The sequence below is a fragment of the Dipodomys merriami genome, unplaced genomic scaffold, assembly GCF_024711535.1.
Source record: "Dipodomys merriami isolate MVZ:Mamm:240054 unplaced genomic scaffold, mDipMer1.0.p SCAF_1, whole genome shotgun sequence".
In the NCBI taxonomy this organism is placed as follows: Eukaryota; Metazoa; Chordata; class Mammalia; order Rodentia; family Heteromyidae; genus Dipodomys; species Dipodomys merriami.
The window spans coordinates 29,618,233-29,642,835 of record NW_027202270.1 but is presented as its reverse complement, the minus strand read 5'-3'; the positions used below and the strand labels follow the sequence as shown (position 1 = coordinate 29,642,835).

Here is a 24,603-nt window from a genome sequence, read left to right as displayed (position 1 = left end):
GCGGGGGGACGACGCCACTGGGGGGCACCGGGATCTGCGGCTTGACGGACGGGGGCTGCGCGGCCGCGGGCGGCGGCGCCCGGAACAGGGCTCCCGCGCTCTGAGCCGCCTGGTTCTGCAGCCGGGTGATGGTGCTGTACTTGACGAACATGGTGGCCGAGGAGCCGGCCGAGGGCGCGGACTGGCCGGGGAGGGGCGGCGGCGGCGGCGGCGGCGGAGGGGGGGGCGGCGGCGGCGGCGGCGGAGGGGGGGGCAGCGGCGGGGAGGGCTGCGAAGCCGTGTGAGGGGCCACGATCTTGGTTTGTGGGGACAGCGGGGCCACAAGTGATGTGTAGGGTCGGTTCACAGAGTCCATTCTGGCCTGGAAGGAGCAGGGGGGGGGGGGGAGGAAGAAAAACACGGAAAGTTAGAGAGCAAGCTCTTCGTGTAAAACCAAAAGCAAGGGTGGGACATGCGCGGGACGGGTGCGGCGGCGTCAGAGCCTGCACTGCCTGCCGGAGAGGCGTCTCCCCCGCAGTCACCTCCAGCAGCTAGCATGCCTGCTTCCTGCTGCCAAGGCCTCCCGGTGGTGACGGCGCGGTGCTCAGGGACGCCGGGGAGAGCCTCCTCCATCCAGCACTCCACGGGCACCGGGCACCGCATCTGGGTGTGGGAATGCGGAAGGCCTCCCGAGGGAGTTTTGCTCAGTGCTAGTAAGCTGACATGGGAGAATGCTCAGCAGACGTGCAGTCACACGGGAGTGAATGAGCTCAACACACACTCATGTTCCTGTGAGACGCTTGCATCCAGCATGCACAGAAGTCCAGCAATGCAGGTATGGAGGGGGGGTTCTTTACATTTGCTTTACTGGAAAAATACATTAAAAAATGCTTTATAAACATAGCAAAAGATACCAGTCACCACACAGAAAAAGTCAGATGAAATTAAGAGCAAACTCTAGTAGGCTAAAGGAAATCCACCAATAATTGGGAGCTCCAGTTTGCCAACCACCTGTCAATCACTCCACCTGGGCCCCTTATTTCATGGAGCGAACAAGTATGTCCAAAGTTAGGAAAGGAAGGACCCTTGGTGTAATTAACTGTTGGTAGATCTTTTCAGTTCTCTGAACAAGCTGAGGAAATGAGGCAAAACATTTGTTTTCAGTTATGAATTGCATCTGACATAGAGAATGCTTAGGTTAGTCAACTCAGGCTCAATTATAGGGTGGAATTCTAATGCTTATTAGGACATTCACATGTTTCTTTAAAAATTACACATCAACATAAAAGCATTAGTTTTGTAAGAATTGGTTACAGAAGTCACTGAAGTTAATGTGTTCCCAGAGAATAGCCCCTGACCTTAACTTGACCCTGTCTTGGCTGCTTCGGGGGTGCAGACCTTAGCTGTGCTGGCCTTCCCGTGTGGTGCCTGAGACTGAGGTAACAGAAGAAACACAGAGGGGTCAAGACTAGCACAAACGGACACTGCTGCACAGCAAGCTTTCACTCTTTATGAAACTGCAGTGTTGGACTTCATCTCTTTTTTCTTTTTGACTCAGCATCTCAGTATGCAGCTCTATGTAGCCCAATGGCCAACTCTCAGTCCTCCGGGCTTCACTTTCCCAGTGCTGGGATTACAGGTATGCACTCCTATACCTAACTTTGACTTTGCTTCTTCATCACAAAATACTTAGGCCTTTGCTTTCCTGTCATAATTGGGTTGTTCTAAAACTTAAAATGTATATGGATCTTGCCATCAATAATTTGGCAAAGGATTTTTGTTCAGACACTTGAATGTAGATCAGCTTATCTAGAATTGATTAAAAGGGAAGGTAAGAGAATTATTTCTTAAAAGTCTGAGTTTGCTGACAGTAAGCTGTTCTGAGAAGTTATGTCATTAGAACCAATTCTCAAACATTTCTGAAGGAAGCTCTACCCCCAACACTAGGCAACTGATGCCTCCTCCACCCCTTCCTCGCCGCATGTGGTTTAACTACATGTGCAGATTAAGGAATACATTTGTTTTAATAAAGAAAAGGAATATATTTAAATACTCATGTAATTCTTAGTTGTGAAAGTATTTGTGTGACTCCAAAAAAACCACCAAAAACCCAAAATGATTATTGGGTAAAAACAAAACAGTCTAGGCGGGGTGTTACTGGCTCCTCATGAGAGGCACATTCTTGAACCTTGAAGTTGTGACTACAGCCAGAACACCGCAAAGACATCCCCTCTTCTACACAGCGAGAGCCTATTTGATGGAGGACTCTTGTGTCTTTTAGTTGATTCAAAAAACTCCCTATTCTTGTGCAATAAATTTTTTTTGGGGGGGGGAGGTCAGCTGTGGAGCTTGAACTCAGGGCCTGGGCGCTGTCCCTGAGCTTTGTTGCTCAAGGCTAGCGTTCTACCATTTCAAGCCACAGAGCCACTTCTGGTTTTCTGGTGAGTAATTGGCCATAAGAGTCTCACAAATTTTCCTGCCTGGGCTGGCTTCAAACCATGATCTTCATATCTTAGCCTCCTGAATAGTTAGGATTACAGGCGTGAGTCACCAGCACCGGGTTACACTCATTCTTTAGCATCCTTGAATAATCTATCACACAAAGCTCAAGGATCCAAAATTTTAAAGGGATAAATTTGAATTTAATATTTCACATAAAAGCATAATTTGAAAAAAATTATAAATGCCCAGAGAAATGTCAAAAATCAAAAAAGAAAGGAATGATTTTGAATAATTAATAGTGAATAAGAGACCAGAAGCAGCTTCTCTGGAACAGGTGCAGGGTCACTGGCAATACATGGTGTTGGCCTAGCCAACTGTTAAGGATAGGAAGGTAAATTTTTTAATATCTTAAATTTTTTTGTTTTAAAATTTGAAACTTATATTTACAAAAAACTTTTTTTTTTTTTTTCCCTGTTCCTTGTTCTTGAACTCAGGTTCTAGGCATTGTCCCTGAGCTGTTGTATTCAAAGCTAGAGTTCTACCACTTTGAGCCACAGTGCTCTGGACTTTTCTGTCCAGACTGGCTGAGATCATCAGATTTCAGCCTCTTGAGTAGCTAGGATTACATGCAGGAGCCACAGTGCTTAGCAGTAACAAAAGATCTTAGTTTATTAGAATCAATTTATAAATATTCATTTCTGAGGGGAAGTCAAATCATCTCTCTCTGAAATGATTTTGTTTCCATTTAAATTAGAAGGGCTGAAGATCTAAAAGGACCTAAAGGAAAAAAGAGCACTTGTAATACCATGGATTTCCCTAAGTAGAGTAAAATAGCATATTACCTTGCTGGACTCTTCCAACTGAGTGCCTCGTTTCCAGGCTTCAGAAAAGATGGAGCTCACGATGCTCTGGGAACGGATGTGTCCTACTGGCTGGGTATCAGAAACTCCACTGTCAGACTGATTGGAGTGATTTGACTGAGACTCTGTTTAAAAGTTTTTTTTTAAGATTATTAATAATTTCTGACGATATGAAGTGCATTCTTAATTTTTTTATGCAAGGTCAAATGCTATGAAGGACAACAGAAGTTAGTTTTACTCATCTCATTCCATTACAAACACAGCCAGAACTTTCCACTAGAAATTTTCTCTTATTAGAGTTGAGGAAATCTTTGCTCTTTAAATAACTTCCATAAGAGGTCATATATTGTTGGGATTCTGACATTTTTTAATTAAAGGAATACACCAATATCGCTAAAAGAATATATTGATTAAAAGTAACACTTTTGTATTATTCTTACCAAAAGCATTTACTCTGAATCTAGGAAATAATCAGATAAATCTAGGTGCAAGGCAATTGTTTTGGACTGACACTCTTGTCTTATGCAAAATAAACTCCCAACAAATAAAAAATGAACCATCAATGAACAAGTAAGTCATTTCCAATCTAATCTTCACTATCAGCTTTTATGATACCATATCAGAGTTATAACTTATGAATTCAGACTTAAGAATAATGATCACTTCTCTTTTCTTAGCAATTAATATGATTTGTTGTCCAAGCAACAAAATAAAAGTGTGTTTCCTAAGAATTTTAAGTGCTGCACGGGGTAACAGCAATGCTGGAGCCTGGACTCCATGGCAGGGAGGAAAAACCACAAGGAAGAAGAAATGGTGGTGAGGGTACAGGGTGCCTCTGTCTCTTACCTGGGCCGAGGGAAAAAATATTTCCCTGGACTCTAGGTCAGGCAAGATAGCTATGTACCCTTTCTAAAATGTTCCCTGAATCATGTCCATATCACCCATAAGCAGATTTTTTTTTACTGTTTATTAATTTAAAAGCTGTTATGAGTTGATCTCATCTCTTATGTACTCAAAAATAGCATGATGAAAAGTATGCCAGAGGGATGTAGAAGCCCAGTTGAAAGACTGTTGGTCACGTATTTTGCAGAGTGTCCCTCCAGTGTTGGTGTGTCAGACCAATTAGCTGAGGTTATGGGAGCTGGGGAGGAAGACCCCCACAGGGAAAAAGTCACTCTCATCACATCATATCAAGGGACTTGTTCACATGTGATGGATGGTGCTGCTTCTGGTCACTTGGCTGAAGTACGGCTTCTCCACTGTGACGTTAGCTGCCCTCTGCAAGTAAGTCGCTGTGCACCCACACTCGAGAAATGGAGAGGTAAGGTCTATCTCCTTGGGAGAAGTATCTGCATACATCATTTGGAAATCTTTTGTTTGGGGCATGTGGCTCTCCTTGATTCAATAAATTATAGCAGAATGGACTCACGGTGCTTATTTTCTAACATGGGTCACAACCTTACACTACAGTATGTATTTTACTGCTCAGAGAGTTTCAACTTTGGTCCGTGTAGCACTTCCAGATTGGCTCCTGTCCCTCTGACCTACTCTTTGTCATGTTGCTTTTGAGTGTACACATGGTACTATTCTAAACTTGTTCCTAATTACTTAAAAGATAGAAATCAAGTCATACAGTTTTTGAATCAATGAACAATAAAACATTCTGCTTTTAGGTGATATGGATATCCTCCAGGGAGCATTCTGGAAGAGAAGAAGCATTAAGTTTAAACAACATACTTTTTAGAGCATGTAGGAATCTGCAAGCCCCTTTTGAGTGTCACTTTAGAAAGCTGAATGACCTAAATGGCTGCCTTGACTGTAATTCTGAAGTAGTTCCAAGTATTCCTATTTCACTCAACTGTCTAGAAGCCTAAGTGAAGAAAGGAAGCTTCCTCATGGATTTTTGAGTTCAGAGATTTCCCTAAACCACTTTTTAATCCCATGCATTATAGCAGTATATGTAAGTTTTAAATAAACTTAGCAGATATAACTAAACTCCTAGCTTTCTTTATGTCTACAGAAGTGATTTCCTGTTTCAAGTGTATCCACGTTTGGATTAGTATCCATTAGTATCCACATTATTATCCATGATACTACAAAACTCAGAAATTAGGTATGGCTTTGGTTTTTAAGGGACACAAGCTAAAATGACAAGGTCTACTAACAGTCTCTACAAAGACTTCACGTTGACAGCAAAATAGTGTTTTGAGGTATTTATAACTACCTGGGATGCTAGAAGAACTGGAACCTGATTTAATGCTGGAGCTGGATAAAGAAGTCCAATCATAGGCTGACTCTGTCCTCTTCCAGGCTTCTTGATAGTTCATGTAGAGTTGCTTCCCATACTGAACAGAGGCGTAAATGATGACATTTGAGCTTTACTAGGTACAATATGGAAGGATGAGATGGGAAAGGACCACATTTCTATATATTGACTCAGTTTGAACTAATACCTGAAATACTCCAAAAGTCTCTTAATAAATCTGCTCTTATTATTCACTTGTAGAAGAGCAGCAGGAAACTAATGGTTGTTTTGGTCATGTTCATTATATATAGATATGTATTTCCTCCAAAATTCTTCATTAGGTCAGAATCTCAGCACTATTTAGGATGTTACTCTGAATCTGGTTAATCAGTGTTCCATAGTTCATTTAATTTTACATATATTTACTTTTAGAATGGCGGTGTGACTCTGAAGTAGATTACTTGTAGAATGGCAGTGTGACTCTGGGGTAGATTACTTGCCTATCATGTTCCTGATGCTCTGAGTTTAAATATAGCATTGAAATTTTTTTCTTTTTTGCTTGCATTTACTTTCGCTATTTACATAGAATATAATACATTCTCTCAAGCCAAAATACTTTGAGCTGCAAAAGCTTTTACCAGCAGTATTTTTCCATGGATACCAATGGATTAAAAAGTTTATTTTATCTCTCACTAGGGACAAAAGACATTTAAGAAATAAAACTGAGGGCTGGGCAGGTGACTCAATGGTAGAGTGCTTGTCTTGCATGCATGAGGCACTGGGTTCCATTCCTCAGTGCTACATAAGCAGAAAAAGCCAAAAGTGGCATTGTGGCTCAAACAGTAGAGTGCTAGCCTTGAGTTGAAGAGCTGAGGGACAGCGCCCAGGCCCAGAGTTCAGGCCCTACGATTGACAAAAAAAAAAATTTAAAAAAAAAAAAAGAAAGACAATTTAGTTATCTAGTAATCCTAGTTACTTGGTAGGCAGAGATTGGGACAATCGTGGTTTAAGGCCAGCGTAGGTTTGTCAAGACCCTATCTTAACAAACTGGACAATGTGTGTACCTGTCACCCCAGAAGGCCCTGGCAAAAACCCACCAGATCCTACCTGAAAAAAACCAGGGCTGGTAGTTGGTAGAACAGCCTATTTAGCAAGCACACAGCCCTCAGGTTGTTTTTTTTTTTAAACAAACAAACATGAAAGTTGGATTTAAGAAAACTGGACAATGGCAAAATTATGAGCATAAAAAAATCTAAACTGTTGTGACAAACATGCCCATTTGAACACCTCACTACGCTATTATCAAACCACACAAAAAACATACCTTTGCAATGCGGATCCCATTGACCCACTGATGCAGTGTCCTCACGTCGTCACAACAAAGGTATTTGATATACTGAGATTTCTTCTGAATCTGTGGGTGCTGTAAAATTAACGGCAAAATTCAACCAAGTCTCTTGGAGAACTAAAGAAATCAGAACTCTAGCAAAGCTTAAATATAGTATAGTAAGTTATAGTCCCATAATGGCCAACTAAGATCTACTTCTTACATAGTCATAAGACCAAACAAAATATCCTACACATAGTTTTGCGAAGTAAAACGTGTTAAATTTTAGGGCAAGATGTCTAAGTTAAAGTAACCCCTGCATCATGAGAAATCCCCAAATATCCAATAATAGTCTATCAAAACTAAGACTGTTAGACTATGAAAAGGGGAAGGAATGTTTTTTATTTTGAACCTTCTGAAATAATGGCTTCAGGAAACTCCATGGGGCCAGCAAGGAAGCTTCCAATGTTTCTCACCTGAGTTGCCCACAGCAACGTACAAATTAGCACCTGGGATAGGAGTCCATGGCCACACCTGATGCTATAGCGGGGAACTGAGAAATTCCTTTATAGGATTCCCTCTGCCAAACAAACAGGAGGGCATGCACGCTTGTGTTGGGCAAGCTGCTTTTCAGGACCCACTGTACTTGTCAGCTGAGGGATGAATGGGGTGAATCCTGTAACCTTCAGTATAAACTCAAGTGTTAAGAACAGATTTAAGCTATTTTAATTACACTGGGCCTAACTCACTAGCTCCTTAGGAAAAAAATGTCCTAAATCATGCTGGGTTTCAGGGTAAAGATTTATGATTATTACTTCTCTTTTCAGTCATAAAAAGACTATATTTTACTTGATAAAATGTTTAAATATATGTTCAATTATAAGAAAGATATTTTAAAAGATTTTAGCTTTTCCAAAACTTCCTAATCACAATTTATTGGTTGCGGAACCTCATGAGAATAAAATAAGCAATCTGGGTGTGTTCTCAGTGCAGTGGAAACAGATGGCCACTTATATACATTTTGTGTTTACAGTTACAGACCAGTCACTCTGGTCTGTAGTGAGAGAAAGCAATGTAAATCACTTATTGTATTTTATTCAGTACCTTACAAAAGTTAGCTCCTTATTATAGCACCATGTTCACCAAGGCCAACTTACTTGCTGTCTCTCTCCCTTCTTGGCAGTACTTGGAATTGTTCACAGTGCCTTGCACTTAGGAAAGCAGGCTACCATTTGGGCCAGACCATTGAATCCCCCAGCCAACTTTCAAAATTTTAAATAATAACACTTTCAACAACAAACAGTTAGTAAAACAATACCAATAGTTTTCCTTCCTGGAAATGTAAGTCCCCTCTTAGAACATATTCCTTTTCCATACTATTAAATTTCACTCTTATAAAAGGCCATAGCAATCTTGAAAGACCTAAGTCAATAGGTACAGGAGTATATACTTTTCTACAAATGGAAGAGGAATTTCACCTCATTTTTATTCATTCACCAAATATTTATCTCCCAAGAAATATTTGTTACATGCTTCAACTAGGTTTTATAATTCAGTGAAAAGCTCTTTGGTCTTAAAGAAGCCACAATATATGCAGAAGATAAAACTGGGTGATTCAACTGGAGCTTAATGTTGCCAACTAAGGCTGGGAAGATTGTTCTGCTTCTGAAGGACACTCCCACATGATTATTCTCAGCAGTTTTTATAATACTCGCCTTCTATTCTTGATCTGTTTTGTTTTTGAGACAAAGTCTCACCATATAGTACAGGCTGCCCCTTAAACTGCCTTAGTGTTCAAGTGCTGGGACTACAGATATGCACCATCATGCCCAGATCTTCTGGGCATGTTACAACTATTCTCAACTCCATGGATTGAGTGGGTGTTTGTCCAATGATAGCAACTGACCTCCTGAATCTCCATGCTGCTTCTGTTCATTTTCTACATGAAAAGATTATTTTTATTTTTATTAACACATCAGGACAACTCGAGACAAATAATCCTTTACCTTCTCACTTACTTGTCTAACTTGGGATTCCAGATAATATCCTGAAATGTACTAAAATTATTTCAGTATCTGCAAATCACATATCTGACTGCTTGCTAATTTAAAGTTCACTGTAGAGCTGGGCACTGGTGGCTAATACCTGTTAGTTCTTGCTATTTAGGAGGTTGAGATCGGAAAATTCTAATTCAAAGCCACATCAAACAGATAAATCGGTGAGATCTGTATCCTAAAAGCCAAAGGTGGAGCTGTGGCTTAAGTGATAAGGCTCCAGCCTTGAGTAAAAAAGCCAAGTGAGGTATAAGCCTCTGAGTTCAAACCCTAGTACCAGTATAAAAATAAACAAAATTTCATTTTAGAACTTCATAAAAAGCTGAGAGGCAGTGACTAGGCCCTGAGTTGAAGACTCAGAACCAGCCCAAAACAACAACAAAAAAAGTGAAAATGTCTTCTCAAAAAGTACAGATATAAGTTGTAGAAGATCAAAAATTGGATTAAAGGAGAAGAAAACTTTCTAATAATTGCTCAGTTACCATGGACTAATAGTTGGGTGAAATAAGGATTATTTCTGGATTAGATGACAGTTGACTTTGAACTTGGTGGAGTACAGTGCCCTCTGATGGCTCTGCTAAGCAAGAACAGAAAAATAACCCAAACAGAATTATGTGTCCTCATGCAGCGCTGAGTTTGTCTAAAAAAAGCCTACTATTGAACTAGAGTTTTACAGTTATAATTAAATATATCTTATGCCTTATGGCTTAAGTTTATAATCAATATCTACTCCTTAATTGCGTAATATAATTGTACTAATACAATTAGGGCTAACGGGCTCACAGTTAGCTATGGAATAGCATATTGTTTTTTCCTTACCACCCTTTATATCCTTTTCCCACTTTCCCCTCTTGGTGATGGGGAGCCAACCCAGGGATTTGGCAAGAGCTATCTAAGCTACATGCCCACTCATACTGTTCCTTTTTCAATCTATAGGATAAAGAAAAAATAGTATACATGATAGGGATCCAAACTATTCTTAAATGTGCAATAACCTATATCTGACATCAATTAAAATTCCTAAAGAGATGTATGCATTTACCTTTAGTACCAGACAATAGTCTGTAGGTGCTTTATATTTGTTCCGATAGTCCTGACCATAATAAACATTGACATGATCCAGCTGGAGAAAGCACACCAGGTCCCGAGACACCTGAGGCAAAAATACCCAAAAGACTGAATTAACAGTAATGCACAACAAAGAAAATATCATACCTGGCAGTAGTTTGTGGTTGAGAATTAAAATTTCACTAAGTAGAAATTACTCCTAATTAGCAGAAGACAGTATAATTCTGTATAAAGGTTTCTTCTTTAGTCCATGATGAAATAAAAAGGCCAGACCATTTTTCTTACTGTTTTGCCACATATAATGAATGCTGACTTATTTAAAAATGTTGACATTTTTAATCATACTTTAAAGATACTATATTAAATGCAACACAGAGCTCTCTGGAAAGAACTGGAAAACGTCAAGGAGATTAGGACCTACAATATAGTTCAATTCTCAACTAAGAATTTTCTTATTGGTTAACAGGGGAAAATAGTGGCTGGGAATACCTAGCATGCATGAGGCCCTGGGTTTGATTGCTCAGTATCACATAAACAGAAAAAGCCGGAAGTGGTGCTGCAGCCAGAGCGATAGCCTTGAGCACAGACAGGCTCAGGGACAGTGACCAGGCCCTGGGTTTAAGTCCCAGGACTGGCCAAAAAAAGAAAAAAGAAAAAAAAGGAGGGGGAGTATAATTTATGCCCATCAGGTATTGTAAGACCGTACTCTGAAATTCTTAACATAGTTCTGGCCTGGAATAAATATAAAAGTGATAGCTAAAACATATGACTCATATTATAGACAGGCTTATGCCTATATAATCCTGGCTACTCAGAAGGCTGAGATGCCTTCAGTTTGAAGCCAGCAAGGACAAAAGACTTTGAGATTCTAGCTCCAAAGTAACCAGCTAAAAGCCAGGCTGGAAGTGTGTTCAAGTACAGTGCCTACTGAACAAATACAAGGCCTACAGCTCAAATCTGGGTACTGATAAAAAGCCAAACCAAACCAAACGTACTATTTGAGGTTGATATGACTATAATCCCAGGAAATAATTCTCCCTAAACAAAAAACAATAAAACTACTCTGGTAAAAGTTCTAAAAATAAATACAACTACAATTTAAATTTGGTAAGTAAACTGAGATAGCTAGTTCAGTGATCACAGAAGTGAAAATTTTCAAGTTTCCTCTTCTTTACAATAGATAGTAACAAAGGCTTTCAGTCTGCCTGGCCTGCACTGAAACTACAGGCTGATGGTAACTTCCAGCCCAGCTCCGGAGGCTCTGCCTATATTCCTAGCTACTCAGGAGGCTAAGATCTAAGGATTACAGTTTGAAGCCAACTAGGGCAGGAAAGTCGATAAGACTATTATCTCCAATTAAATCACAGAAAAAGCCAGAAGTGGTGCTGTAGCTCCAGTAGTAGAATGCTAGCCTTGAGTAAAAGGAGCTAACAGATGGCCCCCAGGCCCTGAGTTAAAGCCTCAGGAGTGGCGGAAAAAAGGAAAGAGAGAGAGACAGAGACAGACAGAGACAGACAGACAGACAGAGAGGAAGGAAGGAAGGAAGGGAGGGAGGGAAAAAAGCAAGGAAGGAAGGAACAAGCACAACAAAGGAGGCTCATCAGCTTACAGAAGGACACACCTTTGCTTTTCCTTTAGGGACATAGTAGATGCCAGATGCTCGCAAGAGAAAGTAACGCTTTTTCCAAGACTTTTTGCCATCATCTTTCAACCAAAGGACTCCTTCAATTTCTGGTACAGTTACAGAACTTCCACAAAAACATTCCTTTAAAAAAGTAAGTAGATGATTAGAAAAGATTTATGATCCTTGGATTTTTGGGGACAAAAGTTATATATGCAAACCTTTAAGTTGTATCACACTCTACTCCATCAACATGGTCTTGTATTAGAGCCATGTTGCTTTTATCTGAATTAGAACTTTCCATTTTAAACACATGAGTTTATTTTGAACTATTGTGACAATCCTAAAAATGCTTAATATGTAAAAAAATCCATCATAAACACAATGAATTTTTACCCATGAATTTTTGCTTAATATTGTTTTGTATAAAAACTGAATTAAAATGAATTATATAATAGTATTTAATTATACTTCTAAACAGCATTAATAAAAATGTCAGAGCTAGTATTAGACTATTTTTTTTTTTTGGCACTATTTTTTTTTGGCAGTTGTGGGACTGAACTCTGAACTCTGGGCCTGGTCGCTGTCCCTCAGGTCTTCAGCTCAAGGCTAGCATTTTACCACTTGAGCCACAGCACAACTTCTGGCTTTTTATGCTTATGTGGTGCTGAGGAATTGAACCCAGGGCCTCATGCATGCAAGGCAAGCACTCTACCACTGAGCCACCTTCCCAGTCCCTATCCTATTTTTTCTAAATCACATTAGATTGTCAAGAAAAAGGAATAGAGCCAAACAGCAACATGGTAACTGATGATTAATAGCAATTTACAAAAATACCAATTTATTTGGTCAAAGAGAATTTCGTGTATGTTTTTCATTTTTACATTTATAGTGCTGAGAATTCAACCCATGTCCTTACACATATCAGGCAGATACTCTAACCTTAAGCCACACTCCCAGTCCTTATTTTAAAATATTTAATACTAAATGCTGAAAGACATATAAATAAACTTACATTTTAAATTCTACTGCTTTCACTTAGGAAAAAATCTAGTATATTAAAAGACAACCATGTAGCCTGGTGCTGGTGATTCACAGCTATAATCCTCGCTGCTCAGGAGGCTGAGATCTAAGGATCGAAGTACACAAAGCCAGCCCAGGCAGGAAATTCTGTGAGACTCTTATTTCCAATTAACCATCAGAAAACCAGAAGTGGTGATGTGGTTCAAAGTGGTAGATCGCTAGCTAGCCTTGAGCAAAAGAGCTTAAGGACAGCATCCAGGCCCCTGAGTTCAAGATCCACAACTGATCCAAAAATAAATAAATAAATAATTAAGGCCTAACATGCTTCCAACATTGAGCTCTATCATGCTATCAAGAACACAGGCTTCTCCATTTACATTTATGATTAGAAATATGGAGCACTGACACAGTGGGTTTCAAAAGATGCTTACTGGTTTAATTTCAAAATATATCAAAAAAAGAACAGAGGACTTATACCTCTAATAGCACTTCTTTGTTTCTATCGGCCATCTCAGCTGTTTCCTTTTTTCCTAGAAGGTAATTCTGGAAACACAATGAAATTAAAGTTAAAGGACAAACTCTTTATTTAGACATGTGTGCATATATTATTGCTTTTAGAGGAATAAAAACTCTAGGTATCTGTGCCAGCATGGAGTAAGGGAACTATACCTTCAAAAAAGCTCCTACTGTTCGGATAAATTATCATTACAATGTTCAACACCAGCCTTTCCTTAAATACTTATCATTTACTCCACAAACTGTCTTCTTCCAAATCCTGAGGCGACATTATTATATGCAACAGATGACAAATATTTGCCATATTTAATGAAGGATACATTGAAAGTTTGTACAAGTTTACAAATTAACAGGGATAAAAAGGAAACGTCCTTTAAAAATCTGAACCAGCATATTTTTAAAGCAGGGTTCAGCATATTTTTAATTTATGCTCTGATGTTTTGAGAAATTCCAAATTCAGTAAGACTATAATAATCTCATTTGCTTGGCATACTAAAACCTAAACTGTGATCATTATGATTGTTTTTCAGTTCTCTATAAAAATATATGTGTTCTTCACAGGAAAAAATAGGATAATCAAGGCTGAAGGTTAATCACTATAACATTGCTGCTGTTCTTCTTACTACCATTTTTAATGTGGAATTTGTGGCTTTTGCTACCTAGTCATTTTGATTAAATGTCTAAGTGTTTGGAAGTAACAACTCCAACATTGGAATAAAGAAAGATGACAAATAAATCAGATGACAAACACATCATATAAGCAATTGGGTTCAACACAGCTCTAGATTTACAGAGTGTAAACCCTAGAGTTCCCCAGGGGTCGCCTCACTTGGCTTTGTGGGATTGGGAATCTCCTGAACCCCAGCTTACTTTCTACCTCAGTAGTAGTAATTAATTTTCCTATGGGGATTTCCAGTATTATGCTCTAATCAGATGATACCAGTTTTGTAACTCTATAAACTTAGCTGTTATTGATAAGATCCATTTAAAAAACCCTGACATCTGTAAGTCATTCGTCTCACCTGTGGGTTTTTGAAAAGTGCATATTTTTCTATGCGCTCCATAAATATAAGCTTGTTTTGGCTATCTCTTGTCCAATTGAGAAGATTTTCAACCAAGTTTTCATGATCTTCGAAGATTCTCTCTGTCCCCAAAATATCAATACTTCATTATTTTGAAATTATTATTTTGACCTGTACAGATTACCTGGTTTTCTCTCATTTTTGAAAACAAGGAACATGTCCTAGTGATGTGACATGACTTTACAAAGGCCACACAATGGATATATGAAGTCTTCTAAGTTATATCATTATTCAGCCTTTAGCTTTTTTTTCCCATTCTATCCTTAAAAATTAAACATAACTTGCATTTTATTTACTTTGATATCAAGCATTTCCAATAGCATTTGGTTCTCAGCATTAAAAAATTTGCAAGATGATTTCTTCCATGATCCAGAAATATTACCTGATTTTAAATGTATGTATATTTACTAATTTCCAAATTAGTACTGAGCATATGCTGAAGAATATATTCTAGATATTTGCTCTCTGAAATTGATGTTTTTTTGTTTTCCCTGAAAGTTAAGTGCTAATATAAAAACTTCAGTACAAGTACTAGTACTAATAAATGTGAATATTTATACCATTCTTCTTTGAAGAAGTATTTTGATACCTTAAAAAAACTACTCAGCTTCAACAATTTTGAAAGCTTCTCTATTTTTCCCTATTGTAACCTGTCTTACTAAAAGAAGTCCTTTCTTAAAAATAATATATAGAAAGGGCAAATAATAAAATATTACCATAAAAATTTATAGGAAAAAATATAAAGGTGCCTCAAAATGCTCCAACTGACACGAAGTTGTTGGAATTACTTGGAAGTTAATAAGCAATTTAAGCAATGACCTTACTCACCCATTTGTAATTCAGAAATGGTTTCCACTAGTGACCAATCTAAGCTGTAACCGCAGTGGGACTTATCCATAAGGTTATCCAGCACTTGTCTCACTGACTGCCTCTCATCCACCATCATTGTTTTAGAACTATCATCAGACATATGGACTCTAATCACCAGCTGTAATAGTTAAGACTGAAATTAGATGAAAACCAAAAAATGGCATTCTAGAGAAAGGTATTTTTCAATACCAAATAGATTAGTGTATTTAAATATAAATTAAAACATAAATAATGACTAAATCATGAAAAAGGCTGAAATTAAGTATCAAGCAACCTATCTAGATCAATGTAAAGATTTTTAAATTTGTAATAATGTGTTATTCTGTTACAATTATTCCTTTATCTTTTTTTAGGAGAATTAGAAACAAGTGTTTAAAACATACTACACGTGGAAAAAAAAGAAAAAATACTACCCCTCCTCTCCATAGATGAGGGAAACATATAAATAAGGTAATTCTTCAAAAAATGGATAAAAATTCCAACATTCAATAGGACAAATATTACCTTTTTCACTTGTGCCTCTTTAATTTTCTCTAGAGCAACTCTGATCTTCTCAGCTTTCAATTTTGCTGCCTGTTCTTCCTATGGACATAAAACATTTCAGATAAAACTAATGCTACGATAATGAGAATATCTGAAAAGTCTTTCCAACTTTAGGGAAGTTCTTAACATTGAATTTCATTAATATAATATACTTAACTTACATATAGTATATTTTTTTAAAAAAACACTGTTCAAAAAATCTGACCTTTTTTTTTTTTAAAGGAGTATTTTTACAGATTTAGTCTTAAATGTCTTATAAGACTAGAGGCCATATTTCCAAGGGAAAGAAAGAAACCTTGATATAATATTTAATAAGTTACTCTACTGATAAAAAACAGGTAAATTTCAAAGTCTGTAACTAGGAAACATGCATGCATAATAGACATCTGTGGGGCTGCCTATTTATTTAACTTACCTAACTCAATTATAAATTTATATGTCCTTTGAAGTATGGAAAGCTTTTGCCTATTAATGGATTTCATTTAGTATCAATATCACAAACAGCAATATAACACTATCGCAACATACGTACAGCAAAAGCAAAAACCAATTATTTGCAACTATAAAAAAATTCCCTAATAAAAAAATGTAGGTACTCTTCACTAATATACTAATACAAACACAAGAAGCTGTTTTATATCCTAAGTTTTACTTTGCTATAGAATCATACAACATAATCATGTTAATAAATTCAAATTTTCTACCAATTCATTGATAAAAATTTTAAATACCAAATATAATTTTCCAAATAATTTTTAGTAACTTCTACTTTAGATGTCCTAGACTACAAATAGTAGTGAAAATGATAAAGAACTAAAAGTAAACCATTTGCCTATTTTTTTTCCTAAAACAGCAAGTAGTAGTACACTAATACCTGTACTTACTTGTAATTTCCAGCAATAGGCCATAATACACCACTTGAAATTATCACCACTTGAAAAAAAGACTACATAAGTAAATTTTGACCCTGACTAGACTGTTGTTAAAACCTACAGCACATGTATTTTTCTTTGTAAAAAACTAAAACTTCTTGGGCTAAAAACCAGAAGCTCAACTCATTTAAGAGATTTATTTTCTGTTCACCTAAATTCTGATGGCTTTCCTGTTTACAAACTGCTTCTCTTCTATTTGGTACTCCAGGTTGCCTCTCTCTCATTTCAAGCTTATTTTACTACTCCTTGGAACAGAGAAACTGTGGTTAGGGGAGGCAGTGAGCTTATTTGCCAGAAATCTGATCCCTTTCAATGACTGGAGCCAGTAAATTAGCATAATAACCAAGGTCTGGAAATTCTATCCGTAAACCCAATTAAGCAGAGAACAAAGAAACTGTCTTTTGACTGATGGAGAAGAGTAAGGTGAGACTAAGTTCTTATACTATTTAAATATATTCCTTTAACTAAAAGATTAAATCATGAAAAAGAGTGGAAGTGCTACAAATAATGTATGATAATAATGAAACCAATTGAAAAGAGAAAGGGAAATAAAGAATAATAGGTAAATCTGATCAAAATATATGTACATATGGAAATATCACAATAAAGCCTTTTTGTACAATTAAGAGACTAATATAAAAAAGAAAAAAATTAAATCATTCTATCCCTCCTACTCTATTTTCTCATCCTTTGCAAATAAACAAATAGAACCATAAAATGTTTACTATATTTTAACACAAAGTAATTCTGTTTTCTTTTTAAAAGTAGCTACAAAAGCAAACTAAACCACTATCACTAGAACTCTTTAGAACTGAGTATTAGAAAAATAAAATAATAATTTGGTAAATTACCAACTTTATATGTATTTTTTATGAGTTATATAGTGGGATTTGAAATACTTTAAGTTATCAAGTAATTGTTATTGAGAAAAAAATTTACCAAAGTTTATTTCCATATTTCACTTCATGTCAGTGTAGCTGACATAAATTCAAAGTCTGATGAGGAAAACCAATACATTGAATCAACCAAAGTTTGTGTATTTAAAATATGAACTTGTAAATGGACTAGTTTTTTATATTATTGTTAATCTTCAGACATAAAAAATTTAGAAGAGGTCCCCCGCCCCTCCCCACCCTCCAAAAAAAAGGAATTATCAGGAAAGAGCATCGACTTGGAGGAAAAACATCTGCAAAAGACACACCTGGTAAAGGGAGTATGATCCAAAATACAGAAAAGAACTTTTAATATTCAAAAAAATGAATGCCTTGATCTTTAAAACAAAGTAAATCAAAGTGGTAGCAAATTCCTGTAATACCAGCACTTTGGCGGATGAGACAGAAGTATTCCACCTGAGTTCTTGGCCAGTCTGGGTTACATAGTGAAACCTGATTTTAAAGAACAGATTAGCTGGCCACAAGTGTTTCATGCCTGTAATCTTAGCTACTCAGGAGGCAGAGATATAAGAATCATGGCTCAAAGCCAGCCAAGGGAGGGAAATTCAGGAGACTTTTATTTCCAATTAACAACCAAAAGGCCTGATAAGGAGGTATGGCCAAAGTGGTAGAATTCCTGAAGTGAAAAAGCTAAGGGTCAGCCCGGTGCTGGTGGCTCACGCCTATAATCCTAGCTACTCAGGAGGCTGAGATCTGAGGATCTCGGTTCAAAGCCAGCCCTGGCAGGAAAGTCCGTGAGACTCTTATCTCCAATAAACCACTACAAAACCAGATGTGGCACTGTGGCTCAAGCAGTAGAGCACTCGCCTTGAGCTGAAGAGGGCAGGGATAGCACCCAAGCCCAGAGTTCAAGCCCCATGACTGACAAAAAAGAAAAAAGAAAAAAAAAAAAGAAGCAGATTCGTCACCATTGTTAAAACTTGAAAGCATCTAAGATAATCTCCAGATAGTGAATAAACTGTGGTGCATCCTGATGATAAAATATTATTTAGCATGGAAAAGAAATGAACCATCAACCAAGCCATCAAATGGCATGCAGGACTCTTAAATGAATAATTACTAAGTGAAAGAAGTCAATCTGAAAATACTACATACTCTTTAATTCTACTCTGAAAAAGACAAAACAAAAGAGGCAGTAAAAAGATGAGTGGTAAACCAGGGGTAAGGAAGAAAGAAGTGTGAATAGAAAAAATACAGAGGATGCAAGGGGCAATGAAACCATTATATAAGAAATTACAATGGGGCTGGGAAGGGGGCTCATGGTAGAGCGCTTGCCTTCAATGCATGAGGCCCTAGGTTTGATTCCTCAGCACCACATAAGCAAAAAGAAAAAGCTGGAAGTGGCGCTGTGGCTCAAGTGGTAGAGCGCTAGCCTTGAGTTGAAAGAGCTGAGGGACAGCGCCTAGGCCCAGAGTTCAGGCCCCACGACCGGAACCTCAAAAACAAACAAACAAACAAAAAAGCAAACAAACAAAAAAGAAATTACAATGGACACAGGATCAAAACCTTAAAAAGTATTTTTTAACTATTTAACAAAGCAGTTTATGAATAGAGTTTATGAATATCTTGATCATTGTAAAAAAATTAAATAACAAAAATTTACATATATCAGTTACAAATACAAAAGCAGTATTGGTATGCACCCATTTTATTTTAGTATACTATCTGTCAAATACAACACAACAGTGTTATCTTTTGAAGCACTGCTGCAAAAAGTCATTCAATTATAGGCTTTGCATATATAAACTTAAACTTCAGTGCCTGCTCCACACAGCTCTAAGTAAGGATTAAGTAAAGAGGCCAGAGCAACCAATTAACACATTTTCATGTAAAGCAGCTAGATGGGGCTATTTTAACAAATTCAAATTTAGCTACACTCCATTAGCTCAAAAGCTACTTTTCATGAATAATTTATGTAATTACAACAATCAGACTATGAAAAAAACTATCAAGTTCAAATTTAAGAGCTAGTCTTTTAAATTTCATCATACGCAAATATTACTTTATTTTTTGCAAGCTCTTGTAAGGATAATCTTTGCTACAAGCTTTTTGAGGAAGCAGAATTGATCAAAATACCTCTACATAGTTAATCACTGGGCGCTCACACTTATAAATCCTATCAATCTAAGAGTCTGAGATCTGAAGATAACAATTCAAAGCTAGCTCAAACATGCAAATCCATGACACCTTTTTGTGTGTGTGTGGGGGGGGAGGGAGTGTGGGGGGGGGAGGGTGGTCCTGGGGTTTACCTGGGCGCTGTTCCTGAGCTCTTTTTGCTCAAGGCTAGTGTTCTACCACTTTGAGCCTCAGTGCCAATTCCAGTTTTCTGATGGAACTGGAGATAAAAAGTCTCTGCCCAGGTTAGTTTTGAACCTCCAGTCTCAGATCGCAGCCTCGTAAGTCGCTAGGTGTGAGCCACCAGCACCTGGCTCCAGGAGACACTAATCTACCAAAAAAGGCAAAGTGGTAGAGTGCTAGTCTTGAGCAACAAAGCTAAGGGACAGTGCCCAGGTCCTGAGTATAAGCCCCAGTGCCTACACAAAAAAACCAAAGCCCAAAAACCTTCTTGGTAATGGTTACATTTCCACACATTTACAATGTATTCTAATCAATCTCACCCCTCTATCAAAACAGTCCCCCTTCTCAAAACAATTTCATCAGGTTTAATGGCTCTATTTTCATAGTAAAGAATCTACTATGACAGTATTCAACACCCTCCTTCCCACTAGTATCCCCCAATCTCTTTTGATTTCCCTCTCACGCATCCCCCTTTTGATCAACAGCTTCCATTAAATTTCTCTATGCTGTTTTCATATATACTTGCGATCTATTTCAGATTTACTCTCTTCCGTTTATCTATATACTTATTTATATTTTATATGCATATGTCCGTGAAATGTTCTTTTATATCTGCCTAGCTTCAATACCTCCCAATCTAATGTAAGCTAAATTAAAAAAGGAAATCAAACTGTGTGATTCACATGATTCTTAGGGGGGTTCTATTTTTTATCTACTAGTTAAGCCATAATCTTTTAAAAATTCTTTTTGTGTTAGTACTGGGGCTTAAAATCAGGCTTCCAAGATCTTACTCATCTTTCCTGCTCATGGATGATGCTCTACCACACACTAGAGGAATGCCTCGAGTGTAGCATTTAACTGAATAATTGGAGATGAGAGTCTGGGCTGATTTTAAACTGTGATCCTCATAACTGTAACTCCTCTGTACAGTATCTTTACAATAAAAAATATACATTTAAAATTTAAAAAAATAAACTGATCCTCCAGGCCTCAGTCTCCTAAGTAGCTAGGATTACAAGGATGCGCCACTGTAGCCTGACTCATCATATCTTTTTTTTTTTTTTTGTCGGTCGTGGGGCTTGAACTCTGGGCCTGAGCGCTGTCCCTCAGCTCTTCAGCTCAAGGCGAGCACTCTACCACTTGAGCTACAGCGCCACTTCCGGTTTTCTGGTGGTTTATTGGAGATAGGAGTCTCACGGTCTCTCCTGCCCGGGCTGGCTTTGAACCGCGATCCTCAGATCTCAGCCTCCTGAGTAGCTAGGATTACAGGCGTGAGCCACCAGCGCCCGGCTCATCATATCTTTTAACCGTAACACAATTTGGGAAAAATGAAATTGTCATCAAGTTTTTTAAGTGTTGTGCTAACAGGACAGATCAATAAATCTTTGCTGATGTGTTCAGATAATTTATTTAAATGATTTCCAATAGTTTATTTATGAAGATCAATACAAAGGACAAAGCTTTCTTCATATTATGTTCTGCTGACCAACTCAGGTCTGCTGTTCTTTATCTTTCTTCATGTTGTCTCACAACTATACTAAACATAAATACCTCACACATATAAAACGAAACTTTCTCTTCTAACCTTTTCTCTTAAAAGAGCAAGAGACAACCCATTTTCTATTGAAAACTCCTCTGTGGCTATCAATAACCATCAAATGTCAAGCCTCCTCAAATTTACATAGGAGACAGAAACTGGGTGAAGATCTTATGATTAAATGAAAACCAACACTGCAGTTGCAAAGTGTATGAACATCCTCTGTGGTATAAAAGTTAGAATACTTGTACTAGAAAAATACAGTTAGTTATAGCCATTAAAAGAGGGCTAGTGAATGTCTTTATCTGGGAAATCAAGGCTATATGGATTCAGAACAAATCTAATTAAAATAAGCTAAACAGTTTTTAGCAGTTTCTTTGGAAGTTAGTATACTGTACAAATTACAACAATCTAAAAGTTACACAGGGCTAGGGATGCTGGCACACATTCATATAATCCTAGCAGAGCGGGAGGAGGGAAGTTAGAGTAGGAGGAACAAAGGTCTGAGGTTGCCTCTGAACAAAATCAGAAGATACTATCAAAAAATTAAAGCAAAAAGGGCTGGGGGGTGTTCATTTAAGTAGTAGATCCTTGCCTAGCAAGTTTGAGGTCCTGAATTCAAACTTCAATACCAAAGAAAGGTTACCTAAAATGAGAACTTGGAATGATATACAATTTAATATTTATTAAATGCTCCAGCTACAACACTGCTTAGAACCAAAATAGTAATAGTACAAGTAGTTTATTTCATCTAAGTAAGTCATGAAATTGATAGACTCTAAGAGAACTAAGTACTCAAAATTTGCCATACTATGAGACATATTATACATGGTATCTCATGTATCTACAAAAATACAAGACTATTTTTATTACTATACTAAGACTGTTATCTTCCAAGATCATGAGGTATTTATCAAATGACTACTTCTTTCTTCCACCATAATGTTATAGATTTTATTGTCCAAAAGGTCACAGCTGAAGCTTCTGGGATACCAATAAATAAAAAGTATTTGTTAATAAGTAAAAGGTGTTCAGTTACGTAACACATTAAGAGAGTTAAAGCAAGAACATGGCTAACAATAGAGCATTTCTTTGACAGACTTCTCAGAGAAGGGATTAGAACTGGGACCTCAGGGGGAGACAAACTGCCCTCAAGTGGTATGTTAAGATGCACATATATAGGACTGGGGGTGTAGCTCACTAATAAACCACATGCTGTGCATAACCTAAGTACCAAGAAAAGAGAGAGGAGGAGATCATACACTCAGTTCAGCTTCACAGCAGCCAGGTCCCCATTAGAAAGGCACTGACATCAGCACTAGGGCTATTTGAGAGGCCCCAGTGGTTGGGGTTCCTGCAATTTCTGCCATCTTTTCCATGGCTCCATCCCAAGCCTATGCAAAATGTTCAGATTCTACTCTACTGAACTTTGCTCCTCAAATTTGTTATTGTACAGTGGTATTACTGTAAATGGTAGCCAAATATGCCAATGCTACCACTTTTGCAATGGAGGAAGACATGAGGACAGGAATGGCCCTGATAACAGTCAGTATTGTTCTCTATTGGGCAAAGGGGATAAGTTGTTGACACTGTTATCCAAAATTTGCCCATAAAAGCTCCCTGTGAGAGGGACTTTATTTCATTTACTGCTGTATTCCAAGACTATGAACACTGAGGTTACTCTGTAAATATCAGCTGAATTGATGAAGTTAGTCTTTTCAATACTTCACCATTTGATTTAGAGAAAAATCCAAGTGCCTATGGCACAGCTTGAATGATGTGGCTCTTCCAAATCCAAGTCGACACTTGGACATTCACTCCTCCTTGGCGGCTCTAGCCATTAGTTCACTGTTCAGCTTCTCAAACATATCAAGCTCATTTTCCCTCAGTCTATCTGCATAATACACTCCCTTCTCCTACAAATTGGTTTATTTTCATCCTAAAGGCTTTAGAAAGACCTTTAGAAGGATCTTTTCTGTTCTTACCACCTGAAATAGATCTCAAATCCTCTATGTATTTTCTACTTTTTTACCTTACTTCTTTTATAATATTTACTTGAACATGCTTGTTTTTGGGTTTATATCAACCTTCCCCTTTAGACTGAGCTCCTAAGAATGGGGAATATGTCTATTTTATACAGTGTTGTATCCTAGCAACCTATATAGGCTATGGCCCAACAAATATTACTGAATAAGTAAACCACAGAAATGGTAAAACATATAGCAATGTAAGAAATGGGTAAGGAGGTGGACAAGTAAAAGTTAGGATACATAATTACTTGGATAAGAGACAAGAGCCTGTTATTGGGTAGAGGCAACAGAAATAAAATGGATTAGCAAATTCAAATTACAACAGGCTTTATTACAGATTTGAGATATATAGTGAGAAGAACTGTGCCCAGAGGATCAGAGGGCTCAACCTGAATTGTTGAGAGAATGGCAATATCCTGCATGGAAGCAGACATTTACAAAGATGTAAATAAACTGTGCAGCTCCAGGGAGAAAATGGGTGAGGAGGCTACACACTTGTGAGATTTAATTTCTACAAAGATGTTGGTAATCTTTTAGGAAACCCTGTCAGCTATTAGTGATCTGGAAATGGGAAGTATGGGAGAGAGCATAGACAGACAAGGAGAGCCAATGTATATTTTACAGTATTAGGAAGAAATTAAAAAAAAAATCTCAGATACAGTAACTTACATATAATTATTATATGTATTCTTCAGAAACCAAAAGCAATACTTTAAATTTTAACTTTATACTATTTAAATAAGATAATAAAAAGTGTTATGCCAGTGGCTCAGGCCTGTAATCCTAGATCTAAGGATTGCAGTTTGAAGCCAGCCTGGGCAGGAAAAGTCCTTGAGACTCTTCTCTCCAATAAACTACTCACAAAAAGTGATGCTATAGCCCAAGTGGTAGAGTGCTAGCCTTGAGCATAGAAAAGCTCAGGGACAGTGCTCAGGCCCTGAGTTTGGGGCCCAGGACCAGAGAGAGAGAGAGAGAGAGAGAGAGAGAGAGAGAGAGAGAGAGAGAGAGAAAGAAAGAAAGAAAGAAAGAAAGAAAGAAAGAAAGAAAGAAAGAAAGAAAGAAAGAAAGAAAGAAAGAAAGAAAGAAAGAAAGAAAGAAAGAAAGAAGAAAGAAAGAAGAAAGAAAGAAAGGAAGAAAGGAAGAAAGGAAGAAAGGAAGAAAGGAAGAAGGAAAGAAGGAAGGAAGGAAGGAAGGAAGGAAGGAAGGAAGGAAGGAAGGAAGGA

General features: G+C 37.6%; 2 protein-coding genes across 5 annotated transcripts in view; one reads left to right on the top strand and one right to left on the bottom strand.

Moving 5' to 3' along the window:
• Raph1 (Ras association (RalGDS/AF-6) and pleckstrin homology domains 1) overlaps nucleotides 1-24,603 on the bottom strand; it is an 83,662-nt gene that overhangs the window by 8,338 nt on the left and 50,721 nt on the right. Inside the window, 10 exon segments of the mRNA XM_070018820.1 lie at nucleotides 2-361; nucleotides 3,264-3,406; nucleotides 5,506-5,626; nucleotides 6,851-6,949; nucleotides 9,950-10,060; nucleotides 11,597-11,740; nucleotides 13,097-13,162; nucleotides 14,158-14,279; nucleotides 15,046-15,205; nucleotides 15,592-15,669. Of these exon segments, the coding sequence (XP_069874921.1) occupies nucleotides 2-361; nucleotides 3,264-3,406; nucleotides 5,506-5,626; nucleotides 6,851-6,949; nucleotides 9,950-10,060; nucleotides 11,597-11,740; nucleotides 13,097-13,162; nucleotides 14,158-14,279; nucleotides 15,046-15,205; nucleotides 15,592-15,669 (1,404 nt within the window).
• The window catches only part of LOC138824797 (uncharacterized), a 40,018-nt gene continuing 15,702 nt past the window's right edge, over nucleotides 288-24,603 (top strand). Inside the window, exons 1-4 of one of the 4 annotated variants that reach the window (XR_011371193.1) lie at nucleotides 288-814; nucleotides 1,538-1,618; nucleotides 4,372-4,602; nucleotides 4,955-5,372. Coding sequence is in view for 1 of the 4 variants with exons in the window: in XM_070019083.1 (XP_069875184.1) it covers nucleotides 452-814; nucleotides 1,538-1,618; nucleotides 4,955-5,155 (645 nt within the window). In the remaining 3 variants the exon portion in view is untranslated. Of the gene's footprint in view, nucleotides 815-1,537; nucleotides 1,619-4,371; nucleotides 4,603-4,954; nucleotides 5,377-24,603 lie in introns of those variants that run through there. The other 3 variants (XR_011371191.1, XR_011371192.1, XM_070019083.1) reach the window with 3 other exon arrangements.